General features: G+C 43.3%; 1 protein-coding gene across 1 annotated transcript in view; it reads right to left on the minus strand.

Annotated features, from left to right (window-relative positions):
* The window catches only part of LOC117529117 (versican core protein-like), a 156,423-nt gene that overhangs the window by 91,388 nt on the left and 48,414 nt on the right, over positions 1 to 16,621 (minus strand). The window contains exons 7-8 of the mRNA XM_034191816.1: positions 13,857 to 14,960; positions 5,955 to 6,145 (exon numbers count right to left, since the gene is read on the minus strand). Of these exons, the coding sequence (XP_034047707.1) occupies positions 5,955 to 6,145; positions 13,857 to 14,960 (1,295 nt within the window). The remainder of the gene's footprint in view (positions 1 to 5,954; positions 6,146 to 13,856; positions 14,961 to 16,621) is intronic.

Below are 16,621 nucleotides of genomic sequence, written 5' to 3' on the forward strand. Positions count from 1 at the left end.
GTATTATATGAAGAACTGCAGCTCTGCATGCCAGCAGTGCATCATGTTATAATGAAAAGTCTGGCAGCCTATTAACCTGCTCTTAGTGGTCAGAAAAACACAGATGACCATGTTTTCTGACCACTAATATATTAGCCCAAGACATTTCCCAGTTCGGTGCTCGCGGCATTAAATAAAAAAAAACATTATGCTCCCAATGCGTGGGCTCTTAAAATAGGGTGTGATAGATGTGTCACATACAGCAACCAGGAGCTGGGACATGAACTTCAGCTGGATACATCACGGAAATTCAAAGTGCTTGCACATTCATTGAGTAAACATATCCAGGTGATTGGAAGCACGAGCTGAAAGGGCCAATGACAGAGGACTGTGTTGACGAACAGCCTCCAAAAACCTCAGTAAGAGGCCAGCTTTTTGCCCCCTCCACTTCATCTGAGAGAAACATTTCATGCAGTGGCATCTTGGAAGAGCCATTTGTACCTATTTGTAAATGGCTCGTACAGGTGATTGGGGTATTTCCTTCATTCTGCTTTGTTTGTTTGTTTTTTATGCATTACCCAAACCCATGACTGGTCCAGACTATAGAGATAAAATGAAATGCTAGAGCAGCCCTCAGGCTCATTTCTATGCTATCTATGCCTCCTCTCCTCTTTCCATGACAAAAACTCCTGTAACAGTGGAATGTCGTTCATTTCCAAACTGGACGCTGTGTTTTTATCCTGACTAGCACAGGAATTGTGAAAAGACGTGGACATCAGCACTTTTTCGGCACATTGAGACAGACGTGCGGAGGAATTCCGCGCGTCGCGGCAGTGTCGCATGGCGCAAAGCAACGCCGTGATGAAGCCTCACGGGACATGTTCTGGCATGTCCAGGCACATCCACAATTTCTCAGATAATCACTCGATGGAAAAACCACTGACAGCTGTCTGAATGCCATCTCAAAGCTGTTCTGTGAGACCAAAACGGAGGTGGTTTTGTCTCGCTCCAGTAACGAATCCATCGTGACGCGCGAAGCCTCCGCTCGGCTTTCCATGACAAAATCTCTTGTTAAAAGTGAAATCTGCCGGAAAATGGTTGATGTCCAGCTCTTGTGATAACCAGAGAAATGGCACATGATGGTCACGGATCCAGACAGCCATCCGTTTAGAAATGAAATGGTCGTTCAGCCTGTCGATGGCGGCTTCGGAGCGCGGCGTGACCCACAGCTGCTGGGGGCCGTCCTTAAAGCGACAGTAACACTCCTTCTCTACCAAGCCCATAACATTTTCACCGAAAGCCAGATAAATTTTTCTAATGGTTTCCAGCTGCCAGTCTCTAACAGTTTCTGAAAAAATTCTGATGGAAAAAAAGCCCAAATCATTCCACCATTTCCTGACAATGAAAATCCGCCGAGGGGGTGGACCACTCCTCACTCAAAGCCTGCTCACAGGCGAATGACACAACCGACAGACGTGGAAAAACTCACGCATGCGCACGAGGGTTCAAGCTTGTCTGACGCAATCACATGTGATTCAAATCCATATGGTTTTTGAAAAACATAATAAGGTCGGATACTTTTCTAATAGACCTCGTATTTATTGTCTCAAACTTACAGGGACCGGCTGCTTTTGTGATGTAACCAGTAAGCAGTTTACTTTTTTTCAATTCCTTACAAAAGATGGTGGATGATTGAGTTCTGCTCGTCACTGTCCACAATTGAGCTGATGACGAGGAATCAGATGGAAGGGGGGCGCACGGCTTAATGGGCCTCGTGGATCCTTCACCTCCCCAGCTGATCAACCAAGTCCTATGAGGTCCTTCAATGTGCTGATGAGGCCTCAGGCCCCCGAGAGATATTTACTGGATCAAGTCCACCCAAGACGACTGTAAATGTGAAAGTGAATGGAACACCATTTGTACTCCATATGTTTATTGGCGCCCCTAAGCCACTTGAATGTTTTTTGATCTATCAAGTTGTTGCAACCACTGGACTCTATATGTATTAGAATGCTTAGCTGCAACATTTCAGTCCTTGCATGTTTGACAATTCTTCAATGTGCTTTGTTATTTGTTATTGGTAGTAGGCTTTAACCAAAGCAGACTGTCACCCCACTGAACTTGGTCTGCTTGAGGTTTCTTCCTATTAAAAAAAAACACTCAAGGGAGTTTATTCTTACCACAACTGCCTATTTGCTTGCTCAGGGGCTCTGTAAGGTTAGACCCTACTCCCGTGAAGTGTCTTGGAATGACGTCTGTTGTTATTTGGTACAGTACAAACTGAATGTATTAACTGAATGGGTCTAAGCTACTTGTCATTAGCTGGCCCAGCCAATGATCAGGTTTGCTGCTGTCTTTTTTTTTTTATTCTATTATTGAGACCTGTAGCAGGAGTAGTGTGCAAATGGTCTGCTGACAGAGCTCACTCTGGGTGGGAGGTGCACTGACACAAGTCCAAAATTAATATAAACATCTCACACTGCAAAACTACTTATGACATGTATATTCTCATCTGTCTAGGTGATGGAAACATTCTCCCTCAACATTCTCCCATGGCAATGTAGATGTGGCAAGATGTTAATCTGGGAAGTATGCACAGCACTTCACTTTTTCCACATTTTGTTATGTTACAGCCTTATTCAAAAATTAAGTAAATTCATTTTTCCCCTTCAAACTTCTACCCCATAATGACAACATGAAAAAAAGTTTGTTTTTTTTTGTTTTTTTTACTTTTTGCAAATTTATTAAAAAAATAAAAATCTAAAGGCCCCTTCACACACAGTGCGAAATTTGGTAAAATACAGTGAAACAGCGCAAAACAGTTCAAATTAGCGCACCACGAAACATCGCCCTGACGGGCAGGCATGCATGATCCCGGTGCGACGGTTCATCCACATGATGGTATCTTTCAAGCAGGAACACAGTGCAAGGTGCACCAGATCGCGCAGCTGATGTGGAATAAATAAAACATAAAAACCAGCTGGTACCTGTTGAACCACATCGCGCCACTGATGTGGAATAAAAACAACAACAAAAAAAAAACACCACCCATGGGATTCATACCGACACTTTACTGATTTCCAGCCCGAAACTTTACCACTGAGCTACCGTCACTGGCCTGTAAATGGTGTGGGGAAAATGCCTGAAATCAACACAGAGATGGACGTATCATAAAAACCATAAAAAACACAGCTTTTTATACTGAATCCCTCTTATAAAGTGGGCAATACAAATATGATCTGTCTGTTCCTCTGTAGATGACCCATGGTCACAGACATACAGTCATGAAATGACATGAATGAGTAGCAGTTCACTCATCTCATGTCCGCTTCTGCTGGTGTGTGTCCAGCCGGCCCACATGCCAGAACTGACACCGTGTCATGTGGAACAGCACTCACATGGGTGATTAGACAGTCAGATCACTTGCTGCGTGTTCTAATCTGATGGTCCGTTTCAGCCTGGGGGCAGCCTGTCAATGGGCTGCAGGGAAGGAGCGTGTGCACGCTGCAGCCCACAGCATATATCACCAGAGCGATATATGTTTTTATTTATGTCCACGTGATGACAGCAAACAGACACACACACATCACAGTGGGCAGTTGTTAGTCCATGTCCGTCCAAACACATTACGTGTTGTCCTGTTGGACTGTCCAGAATGACAGCTCGCCATAGCCGCTTCAGTAGGCGGACACACCTCCTGTCATTTCAGCGCACACACCAAAGCCACACTCGTGGGGAACTTGGACAAATTTCACTGCCAGCATGACAGTGACTGTCTGCAGACTGGTGTTGTGCCAAGAGTGCGAATGGCCACACATTTTCTAAGTGCCAAATGAGCGATGTTACATGTTCATGCATGTCAGCTGGAATTTGGCCGACACCTTCCGCGAGATAGTATAGTTGTAGGTGTATGAGGCATTCGAGGCAGGGACAATTTTACATGTTTTGCACACGATTCCTGCTTCATGCGCACTTCGACCAAACTTCACACGATGTGTGAAGGGACCCTAAGAAATCACAGGTACATAGATATTTGCACCCTTTGCTCAATACGTTGTTGATGCACCTTTGGCCAAGTCTTCTTGAATATGATGCTACAAGCTTGGTGCACCTATCTTTGGGTAGTTTTTCTCATTCCTCTTTGCAGCACCATCAAGCTCCATCAGACTGGATGGGAAGCGTCGGTGCACAGCCATTTTCAGATCTCTCCAGAGATGTTCAATCGGATTCAGGTCTGGGCTCTGACTGGGCCACTCAAGGACATTCACAGAGTTGTCCTGAAGCCACTCCTTCGGTATCTTGGCTGTGTGCTTAGGGTCATTATCTTGCTGAAAGATGAAGCATCACCGCAGTCTGAGGTCAAGAGCGCTCTGGAGCAGGTTTTCATCCAGGATGTCTCTGTCTAGTCTAGTCTCCCAGTTCCTGCCACTGAAAAACATCCTCACAGCGTTGATGCTGCCACCACCAGGCACCAAGCAAGGACGGTGCCTGATTTCCTCCAAACATCATACCTGGCATTCACGCCAAAGAGTTCAATCTTTGTCTCATCAGACCAAAGTATTTTGTTTGTCATGGTCTGAGAGTCCTTCAGGTGCCTTCTGGCAAAGTCTAGGCAAGCTACCATGTTCCTTTTACTAAGGAGTGGCTTCTGTCTGGCCACTCTACCATACAGGCCTGATTGGTGGATTGATGCAGAGATGGTTGTCATTCTGGAAGGTTTTCCTCTCTTCACAGAGGAATGCTGGAGCTCTGACAGAGTGCCGGTCGGGTTCTTGGTCACCTCCCTGACTAAGGCCCTTCTCACCCGATCGCACAGTTTAGACGGGCGACCAGCTCTAGGAAGAGTCCTAGTGGATCTGAACTTCTTCCATTTACAGATGATAGAGGCCACTGTGCTCACTGGGACCATCAAAGCAGCAGAAATGTTTCTGTGCCCCTTCCCAGATTTGTGTCTTGAGACAATCCTGTCTCAGAGGTCTACAGACAATTCCTTTGACTTCATGCTTGCTTTGTGTTCTGACATGCACTGTCAACTGTGGGACCTTTTATGCAGATAGGTGTGTGTCTTTCCAAATCAGGTCCAATCAACTGAATTTACCCCAGGTGGACTCCAATTAAGCTGTAGAAACATCTCAAGGATGATCAGTGGCAGCAGGATTCACCTGAGCTCAATTTTGAGCTTCATGGCAAAGGCTGAATACTTATGTACATGTGACTTCTAATTTTTTTTTAATTAATTTGCAAAAATTGCAAAAAAAAAAACAAAAAAAAAACTTTTTTTACATTGTCATTATGGGGTATTGTGTGTAGAATGTTGACGGGAAAATGACTTTCATCCATTTTGGAATAAAGCTGTAACAGAAGTGGAAAACGTGAAGCGCTGTGAACACTTTACAGATGCAGTGGAAATATTTCCAATCATATTACTTCCTTATGCCAGCAGCAAAGTCTGTAACTTGGATGATACAACAGTAAGAACACTCATTATTTTTTTCCCCAGTTGCTGACTTGAGCAGGTACCTTAATTTATTTTTATGCTGTTACCAACTACAGAATTTATGTTGTGTTTCTCTAACAGAATGTCATTCTCTGACTATGTTTCCTTTGTGTTGCTGCAGATCCCAGTATTCTGACTGGACACCTCTGACGTATGTCAGCACTGCATGTCACCTTACAGGCTACTTTTGGGGCATTATTTATGCTAATTCATGCCTCATGAACACACACCGTTTTACACAATAATCGTGTTTATACACATAATTTATGCAATTTTCTGGATTTACAAGCATTTCCTAAACCCTGCATGGCATGCTCATACAAGCCCATCATCCTAAAAACGTTACGAGAAATTTAAGTGTTCACTAAAATGTTCTTGCATGAGGCCCATTGTTTCATTTGAGCTTTAGTTTGATTTGCCGTGTACTCGCTGCTTCAAGCAAAACACATGCTTAAAACTTCCAGTCAACAAGCAGTACCTCATGTTTTCCATTGACAAAGCTGATGGTTGGTGACGTCATGATGGGTGAAGGCTCGAGAGCGTTGCTGTCCCACATGTCAGGGACAAATTCACTGGCTCCCCCTGATAGGTGGGTAATCTGGGGAAACTGTTGCTGGGAACCATCAACACCGCTGACAGGCTGGTTCAAGATCTCCACGATTTTGTCAACTAGATACAAAAAGTGAGTTCAAAGCAGTGTCACGGGTTAAAATAAGAACATAAAGCATTGTGGCGTGCCAAAAATCATAGATTTGTCTCCATAATTTTAAACAACTGATTCTTATGATACATAAAAACCAGTTTATTGCACTGCAGGAGGCAAAGCTCTGTTTGTTGATGTTGATTAAAAGGAATCCATGCGAATATCTAAAACAATGTGCAGACTGTGTTTGTTATGATTAGGGTGAGTGAGAGTGCCAGCGGCTGCAGGCGCACAATGCACGCTTGTGTCTCTTCATTAGGACTTTGTAGTACACATGGAAGCCATGCCAAGGGAAGCGGGCTAAATGTGCAAAGCGTGACACAAACAGCAGCCCCGAGTTATCAGTGTGCAAGCGAACAAAGACGCAAGCTGTGAGCAGATTGGCAGCAGCTCTCTAAAACGGACAACAGCAGCTAGTTAACCTGCGTTAGCAGGTACACGTCGCCCAAAGACAGAAACAACAACTTCTGTGTTAGTGTGAATATGTTACGCCACTTGAATTCCTGAAAACATGGAAACAGTGAGTCAGCGGGGCCTCATAAAGCAAATTCTGCTTTAACGTGATGATGTATTACGTTTGCAACCGAATACACCGTCATCACTTCTACAATAAACAACCCCTGGAAAATGGCACGACTTAGCTAGGGGTAACAAACGCACACATGGTGTAATTTGAGTGAATAAATGTGGGAGGGAAGGAGAGTTGGACGAGTGTGTGTGACCGCAACCACTAGGTAATTAACTTGTATAAGTTGTCGTTTGTATTACAATGGACCGTGTTATATGCCTCTTCAACAAGGCAACATACAGTAGGTCAACAGGGGTCCGAAAGACGGATAAAGCTGTGTTCGTATGACAAAACGACAACAAAACAAAAAGTTATAACATAAATAAATCCGCTCTGTACAGTCGATACTGAGGATATTTTGTCATTGTAACTAGAGGGTACTTGGAGAGCTGATGCATAAACCCAAAAGCCCACTGTTCATTTGTCCTTAAGTCAAAGTGCATTTGGGGGTGCCGTTTCAACAAAGTACATATAACTCAAAAATCAACAACAAATATTAAGATATATAGTTGTTCAATATAAATCACCCTGGATCCTCATCTGTTTCAAAACTAATATATGATATGATATGCAGGGTTCAATAGTCTTGAACCCTGCATATCAACGGATTCGACCACTTATGGGGACCTCTGCTGCCGTTGCGCAATATATACACAGTGTAGCAATGTGAAGTCCGGATTGAAAAGATGTTCCTGCTAGCTTGGCTAGCGGGGAATTCCCCTTTGGCTGGCCTGGTAGTCTTGGTCTGGAGTACGAGCAATCCAGGTTCAAATCTCAACGCCATCCCTGTCACAAAAATAAGTCATCCGGTCACAAACTGGCATTGTCAGCAGGATGTGGCAGTTGACTGCGTAGTCGCAGAACATACTTAAATGCATCTGTGACTTTGGGACAAAGTCAAAAATGGTGGGGAAATATGTAACAAGGTGAAGTCCAGTGTAGCAGACTGAACGGTCCGCCCCTAAAAATCAGTCCGCCTTTTACATCTGCGCATGCATCATTTCGGATCACAGCAGCACGTCTGAGACGGAGTCTCTTCACCCAAAGCAATCAAATGGATTAATGGGATTATTAACCATCACATGATAAAGGTAAAACCTCTTAAATCATTCTAAAGTCAGGTTTAAGCAGAAATGAGGGTGTTTTAAGCAGAAACAAAGCGAAATTCCGTGACACTTTGAAATGTCTGACGCACAGTGAACGCATCAGCTAGCAGCTCGTTTAGCCTGATAGCTTCTGCTGCTCTGATCGCTTCTGCTGCTTTTATGATGAAATAATGGTAAATTTATGTGGAAATGATTGTTGTATAAAAGCTTCAGATATCTGTCGCTGAGATAGATTATGACTGGTGTGCAGTTTGAAGCAGAAACGAGGTGTTAATCCGTGAACCGTGTCATCAGGGGGGACCGTTTTTTAGGGGGAACGTTCGGTCTGCGACACCGGATTGAAAAGATGTTCTGGCTAGCTTGGCTAGCGGGGAATTCCACTTTAGCTGGCCTGGTAGAGTTTTGGTCTCGAGTGCGAACAATCCGGTGTTCGATTCCCACTGCCATCCCTGCCACAAAAATAAGTCATCCGGTCACAACAGCATAACTTCACACGGGAAAATGGTCACCGAAGCAGTAGCGAAAAGTGCAGTATTTTCCGGTTCGCAGTGAAGGGAAGATGAGGCAAATGTGAGAGGTCACGTCAGTAAGTGTAGCCTACACAGCTAACCAGAGTAGCGCTGTTCTCTCGCCTGCACAACCGCCTTGACACGTTTGAGCTCCGGGTCATAAACAAACCGCAACACGTGTCCACTTTCCCACCATATTGTCACTTTGTCTTTGCATTTTCACTTTGTTTGCCTGTAATTTGCCCAAAATCTCAGAGAAAATGCAATGTTTCTGTACCCGGAAGTAGAGAAATTGCATCATATGCGTCATATTTTATCCCTTTAGCACCTGCCCACAAACGAGACTGCCCAATTAAATGTTTCATAAATTATAGTTGGGTGGCATGGTGGATTAGTGGTTAGAACTACTGCCTCACAGAGAGAAGGTCCCTGGTTTGTTTCTGACCGGTGGGCTTTCTGTGTGGAGTTTGCGCATTCTTCACGTTTGTGTGGGTTCCTTCGGGGTACTCCAGTTTCCTCCTACTTCCAAAGACACGCAAGTTAGGTGAACTACCGCACTGCACTACCGGTTGCTAGTGCAGGCTAACAAGTCTGAGAACCCTGATTTTTGTGAAAAGGAGAATCATCCAAATATCAGGAGAGAAGGCAAGAAAGCAAGAGCTCACACCTATAAAGAAGCCAAAACACGCCAAAGTCACGAATGTTGATGGCATGATGCAATCTACAACATCACCACTAGATGGCACTAAATCCTGCTCACTGTAGCTTTAACACGTGAAACGTTTAAGGGTGCACCGGTGGCCGAGGGGTTAAAACACAAACAATCTACCATACTGTAACGTACTCGAGTCCTGAGCCAGGACACCTGTGTTGCTTGCGTCTCCCCCTCCATCTCCTTATTTCCTGTCTCCCCTCACTGTGCCATCAATTACAGGTAAACACGCATGTAAAATACATTTACGATAATGAGCAAAACATTTTGGTCGTTAACAGGATTGTACACAGAGACACACACCCTCTGGAGACTTGGTTGCAAAAGAAAACGGACTAATCACTCCATCAGACAACTGGTGTGTGTGTGTGTGTGTGTGTGTGTGTACTCCTTGTTGATTTTCCACAAAGAATGAAATTTACTTCATCTTAAGCTCTTATAATGTATCTTTGCCACTATAATGCTTTGCAAAATTTCAGCTATTTATATTTCTGCCGGAATAAGTTATTTATTTTTTTGAGGTAGACTCTGCGGCAAAGGTAGCGAGTTTGTTTCATTAGTCCATGCAGGTTTTCGGTGCCAATTAAGGTGACTAAACGACACTTAGAATCCAGCCTCAGTGTACCATGGCCTACACAAAAATGTAGTACAGCCATCCCAGAGTGGTAGATGCAGCCAGCTAGGGGTCAATGAAGAATTACACAAAGGTCAAAATTTAAAAAATGCTCCAATCACATTGAAAACTATATCACATTATTTGTCTGATCATAACAATTCTAAAAAAGTATAGTTTGGACTGTCTATGATGGAATGTTCTGGAGTTATGGGGTAAAAACAGTTTGGTGACAGAAATAGTGACAAAGGTCAATTTCAGTTTGTACAGGGGTCAAAAGTTAAAGTTGCTCCAGTATCAGTACAAAATGATGCAAATTATTGTTTGGGTTAATAAGGAATAGTTTGCACCATCTGTCATGCTTAGTTATCATGTTACAGGGTAACATATGTCACCTGTCATAGATTCCAATGGAGGTCGACCTTGTTTGACCTTTACTTTGGAGATCAAACATTCAACACAGTCAATACTATTCCATTTATTAATCCTTTTATTTCAACCAATAATTTGCATCATTTTGTACTGAAATTTGAGCAACTTTAACTTTTGACCCCTGTACAAACAGAAAGTGACCTTTGTCACCATGTTTGCTGTTTTTTACCTCATAACTCCAGAACATTCAATCATAGATAGTCCAAACTATACTTTTTTGGAATTGCTATGGTCAGACAAATAATATGATATAGTTTTCAACGTGATTGGAGCATTTTTAAAGTTTGACCTCTGTGTAATTCTTCATTGGCCCCTAGCTGGCTACAGTTACCACCCTGGGATGGCTATCATACATTTTTGTGTAGGCCATGATATACTGAAGCTGGATTCTAAGTGTCGTTTAGTCACCTTCAGTGGTACAGATTAGGTCAAAATTGATGACTGGCTCATGGACTACATCGGTACATACTCACTTTGGCCACCTCCAGCACCCATTCCACAACTGCAGGAGGAGATCCGCATAAAAAAGCAGCGGTTGGATGACCACAGTGTTTATTAGCTGTCTCTGTCACTTTCTTTCTGCTTCAACTTCATATCATTTTTCAGCATGTTCACTTGCAGTTGAAGAGGTTTCTTCAACTCCATGATGGTGATGCTCACCAAGTTTCCCAGCATGACATTTGAGGGTGGGAAGATATGCTCACATTATTAACGATGTGCAATGACCGGGAGTCATTGTATTTTAACCCACATGGGTTAAAATTCTGTATCGCTTCCAGAAAAGGTTACTTTTAACGATATTGGTGATCAAGTTGGGCAGTTGATTCCATTGCCCATCGCCGATGGCTGAACGACATTACAATGTGGCGCCACCATGATGCCACACCCCTGTCCTGCCACATGCATATCGATTCCATTTCTCCTACTATTATTTAAATTTTTTTTCTTCATGCAAGTGATTCCTACACTTATCAAACTGAGCACTGACGAATATATACTTCATGGCACGTCTGCCAGAGTGCATAAATGAAGGAGGGCAGTGAGTCTTTATGCATATGTGAAAAAGCTGAGATGCACTGTGTGCGGGCTAAAACAAGGCCAGGACATGATCGTGCCAGAGGAGTGTGTCCTACAGGTCAACTAAGACCATTTGGATGGCTACTGTGGCATGCAACACAGAGTCCAGTTTTAACCCCTTAACCCCTAGAGCCTATTTCACCAAAATCACATACACATACATTATGATTTATTTCTCAGCTTGTACAAGGTCAAAAATGCAAAAGTTTGGATCAGCTAAAAGACAGGTCCTATGGGGATGTTGTGGATGCAAAAAATTGAAAGTAAATAATACTTGGTAGGAGTAAATGAGGTTAAATTCCGATTTATGTCTTTATTTGCTTGGCGTTTCAGCTGTGGTTAGTTGAATACTTTTGTAGAGGAGACGTCGCTTGACATTTTGATGTATAAGTGTATGTTGATGCAAGCATTGGTTAGTTATGAGTGTTCAAATGTTCCAAAACAGGGCAAGTCCCCAAAATTGGGGGCTCTAGGGTTTAGGAGGTTAAGCATGTGCACAGAAACCTTGACTGAGATATCAAGAAGAGTTCCTCTGCCTGGAGAGTCGCCCGAGGCTCAGACTCAGAAATAACATTTGCCAATGGTGATGTTTCTTAGGAAAATGAGTTGACATCTACTGTTATGAGGCCGGTTGTAGTAAATTTGTAAATTATAGTAAAAAAATAAAATATATTATTATTTAAATTATTATATACATTTTAAAGAGCGCAGAATAAATGTACATACAATTCATCTTTACTTGTGATGCTTTACTGCAGACATCACCATTTGTCCAAAGATGCAGATATCATCCAATCCAATCAGTGACATTATTTGAATACTAAAAAACAAAACTGTAGTGGTGGGACTGCAACAAAAACTAAGAAAGGACTACAGCTTTAAGGGAAGTGCTTTTACAAATGTGTGCATGCTGTCCCAGTGGGGAGACAGTGATGCTTTTTCAATATGTGTAGCTCCAAAACTGTTTGAGCAGTGACGACAGAATTTATTTTGTTTGGCTCTAATGTATGACAATCTGTCAGCGTGTAAACAAATATGAAGGTAGCAAAGCGTGGGCCGGGTCCACTCAGAGCAACAACGATAAATGAAGCAGAGCGGACTACTGTAAATGTCTTGACAGTACAACATAACAAACATGACATCAATCTCCAAGCTATACGTTTGTGTTGAAAGACTTCTACGGTAGGTCTAAAAACACTAAAGTTTGCCAGTGGTGTAGGGGAACCTGAGTATTAGTGCACATTTACTGTAAATCAGCTCACTGTTGTTGAAGAAATAAATAGAACACTTTTATTGTCCGCATTCGTGATACTTTATCAACCAGCATCAGTGTAGGGACCTCTGCAATCATGATGCAATTGAAAGTGGTTGTGCAGAAGTTGAGGGTGCCGTCTTCATCACCCTGAATATCCCCACTTTTTCATCAAGCTCGTCCTCCTTAAATTTTCTGGCAACTATTCATTCCACCAACAATATTTCTCATCCTCTATAATCTGTCCACCCAATACCTTCCTGGCTGTCTTCCTCACCACTTCTGCAGTAGTTGCCCAGTCATCCAACATCTCCACCTTCATTCAGTGCCTGTCTCACATCCTTCTTGAATGTTATACGACATTCTGCTTCCACCATCTGATCCTTGGTTCAGCTCTCAGTCTGTTCTTCACCTCCAAAGTCACCCGACAAACTATGATCTGATGTCATCTACCTACGCGCTCCCTGCCACCACCTTACTTTGTATCCAATTTCTTTCAGGTTGCATCTTTTACATATAATAGAGCATAGTCCACCTGTGTGCACCTTCTTTCACTCTCATATGTCACTTTGTGCTGCTTCTTCATCATAAAGCATGTATTCCCCTCAGTCATTTCCATCTTCTTTTTTATTTTGTAAAATCCATCACCATCTGTCCTTCTACTGTCCTCTCACTGACACCACATTTGTCCATCACCTCCTTATTTCATGTTCCTTCATAATCATGCCCACTGAAATCTACTCCATTCACCACTCGTTCATCCTTGGGTACACTCTCTCTCATCTCATCTAACTGACTCCAGAAATCTACTTTCACCTGCATCTCACAGCTCATTTGCGGGGCATATGTACTGATGACATTGAGCATCACCCCTTCTATTTCTGGCTTCACATGCATCACTCTGCCAGACATTGGATTCACCTCCAACAAACTGTTAACATACTCTTTCTTCAGGATTACTTCTATTCCTACTGTAATTTAGTTTTGTCAGCCACAAGCTCAGTAAAGTAACAACAAATACTGAAACAAATCTTTCTTCAAAAAACAATAGACCTCTTGTGGGGTGTATCAGGGGTGGGCAGGAGGAGGAGTCTAGTGGACAATTTTGTGCAGCGGTGTACACAAAACCATATGAAGCTGAACACCACTAACACCAAGGAGCTGGTGGTGAATTTCATGAGGTCTAAACCTCCTCCGCTACCATTCTCCACTGTTAATAGAAGGAGAGGAGTAAAATGGTGTTTTCAGCATGAGTCTGCCTCACTCTGCCACCTGTTTGTTCAAGTATATGTGTGTTTGGGAATTGAGAAGATACTATGCCTGAAGTCTCCTTTGGGATGAATAAAGTATCTGTCTAGCCATTTATCTGGACAATGACAAACCATACAATAAAATGTAATTGTAATACCTGACTGAGACTGATTTTGCCCATGCACGTTGACAATGATGACATGGAAAGGTGGCTTGACTGAAGAGTCCTTGACAACAGGAATGGCCAGTGATTGGTCCAAGTTAAACATGAGTGTACCTCCAGCAAGCCCATCAGGTATGTGTTCAACGTCTTCAACCCTGTCCATGATAACTGAGTCTGGGATGAGCAGATCTGGGGTAACTTGGTCCGGGATGAGTAGTCCTGGAGGAACTTTTCCTGAGATGAACAATTCTGGAATAACCTGATATGGCTTGAGCAGTTCTGTGGTGACCTGATCTGGAGTGAGGAGTTCTGTGGTGACCTGATCTGGAGTGAGGAGTTCTGTGGTGACCTGATCTGGAGTGAGGAGTTCTGTGGTGACCTGATCTAAGGTGAGCAGATCTGTGGGAACCTGGTTTGTAGAAAACGGTTCTGTGGTAACTTGATCTGGAGTGAGGAGTTCTGTGGTGACTTGATCTGGGGTGAGCCGTTTGGCATCCTCTGGGGTGACCTGGCCAGGCTGATGCCCTGGTGTTGGTGTGGTTTTCATCATTCCCTCAGCCACTGTGGTGAAACCCCTGACCCACACCTGTGTTGAGGTGCTCTCTGCTTCCACCTCCGACATTCTAGATACATCTTCAGTTCTAGTTGCCTCTTCCTCCTCTCTGCCTGGGAAGGTAGGTAATGGAGGAATCTGTATGGGGATCACAGTGTCTCTTCCAATTGGTGCTGCCTCAACTATGGCTTGATTTTCATAATCTGGCGCATCATAGTCACCTGGCGGAGTAGAGGTCTCAAAGGTGTCACCATGATGGTGGAAATGGTCTCTCACTGTGTGGGGAGGTCTGTGTTGGTCTGTAGAGGTTGTGTCACCAGACCTGTGTGTGGCTGTGGGTAGTTTCTGAGTTGGACTTTTAGTTGAGATCAGTAGTCTGTCCATCTGCGGTGTAGCTGCTTCTGCACGGTGCCTCTCAGTGGCTGCAAAGGTAGCTGTGTCCGCAGTACCCGCTGGTGACATACGGACACTGTGTGTAACACTGTCAGGTTCATACACAGCCCGAGTCATCGGTGCAGCTATCGTAGTCGGCTCTGTTTGTTTTACTGTAGGAGAGAGGAACAGAGAAGCAAGAATGCCTTAAAAACATATGCTGTGGTCACTGTCAAATGCAATAAAACAACCTTTAAACAAAAGAAACAAAACCATTATCCTTCTCATGCCCATGTCTTTGCACAGACGCGCATTGAAATTATGTTTGACAGATAAAATAGGTTATGCCACGGTATTACGGCATCATCAACTTCACATGAGGTACCAGTGAAGTACGTTACATCCGGAAAGTATTTGTGAGATTTGTGATATATATATATATATATATATATATATATATATATATATATATATATATATAAAAATAATAATAAATCACATGTACATAAGTATTCACAGTCTTTGCAATGAAGCTAAAAATTGAGCTCAGGTGCATCTTGTTTTCACTGATCATCCTTGAGATGTTCCTACAGCTTAATTGGAGTCCACCCGGGGTAAATTCAGTTGATTGGACCTGATTTGGAAAAACACACACCTGTCTACATATAACGGGGTGGCGAAGTTTGGTCCTCGAGAGCCACATTCCTGACACTCTTAGTTGTCTCCCTGCTCCAACACACCTGAATCCAATGAAAGGCTCATTAAAAGTCTGCTAACAAGTCTTTCATTGGATTCAGGTGTGTTGGAGCAGGGAGACAACTAAGAGTGTCAGGAATGTGGCTCTCGAGGACCGAACTTGGCCACCCCTGACATATAAGGTCCCACAATTGACAGTGCATGTCAGAGACAGCACAAACCAAGCATGAAGTCAAAGGAATTGTCTGTAGACCTCTGAGACAGAATTGTCTTGAGGCACAAATATGGGGGAGGTAAGAGAAACATTTCTGCTGCTTTGAAGGAGCTACTGGGAGATTAGTCAGGGTTGAGGGAAAGATGAATCCAGGATGCTCTTGACCTCAGATTGGGGTGACAGTTTTCACCTTTCAGCAAGACAATGACCCTAAGCACACAGCCAAGATATCAAAGGAGTGGTTTCAGGACAACTCTGTGAATGTCCTTGAGTGGCCCAGCCACAGTTTAGACCTGAATCCAATTGAACATCTCTGGAGAGATCTGAAAATGTCTGTGAACCGACGCTCCACATCCGACCAGTTGGAGCTGGAGAGGTGCTGCAAAAAGGAATGGGCAAAACTGCCCAAAGATAGGTGCACCAAGCTTGTGGCATCATATTCAAGAAGACTTGAGGCTGTAATTGCTGAAAAAGGTGCAACAGCAAAGTATTGAACTAAGGGTGTGAAGCTTTTGCTTTTTTTTTTTTTTTTATAAATTTGCAAAAAAAAAACTTTTGTCATGTTGTCATTATGGGGTGCTGTGAATAGAATTTTAAGGGAAAAAATAAATTTACTCCATTTTAGAATAATGCTGTAAAATAACAAAATGTGGAAAGAGTGAAGCGCTGTGAATACTTTCCGGGTGCACTGTACGTCGTTTCACCTTTCAGCACAGCTCAGGCCAAGCAGTTATGTTTGCTAGTTTTGAGTGTAGAAGGTTCCCAGTTCAAGGCCACCATTGCCCCTTCTCTATCTAATGTGGAGCTGCATCGGGAAGAGCATCCGGTGTAAAACCTGTGCAAAATCAACAAACAGACCCACCTTGGATCTGAGGTGGCGACCCCCAGTGTATCAAGTGAGAAGCCAAAGGGACTTACTAGTAT

The sequence above is a fragment of the Thalassophryne amazonica genome, chromosome 17 (assembly GCF_902500255.1).
Source record: "Thalassophryne amazonica chromosome 17, fThaAma1.1, whole genome shotgun sequence".
Taxonomy (NCBI): domain Eukaryota; kingdom Metazoa; phylum Chordata; class Actinopteri; order Batrachoidiformes; family Batrachoididae; genus Thalassophryne; species Thalassophryne amazonica.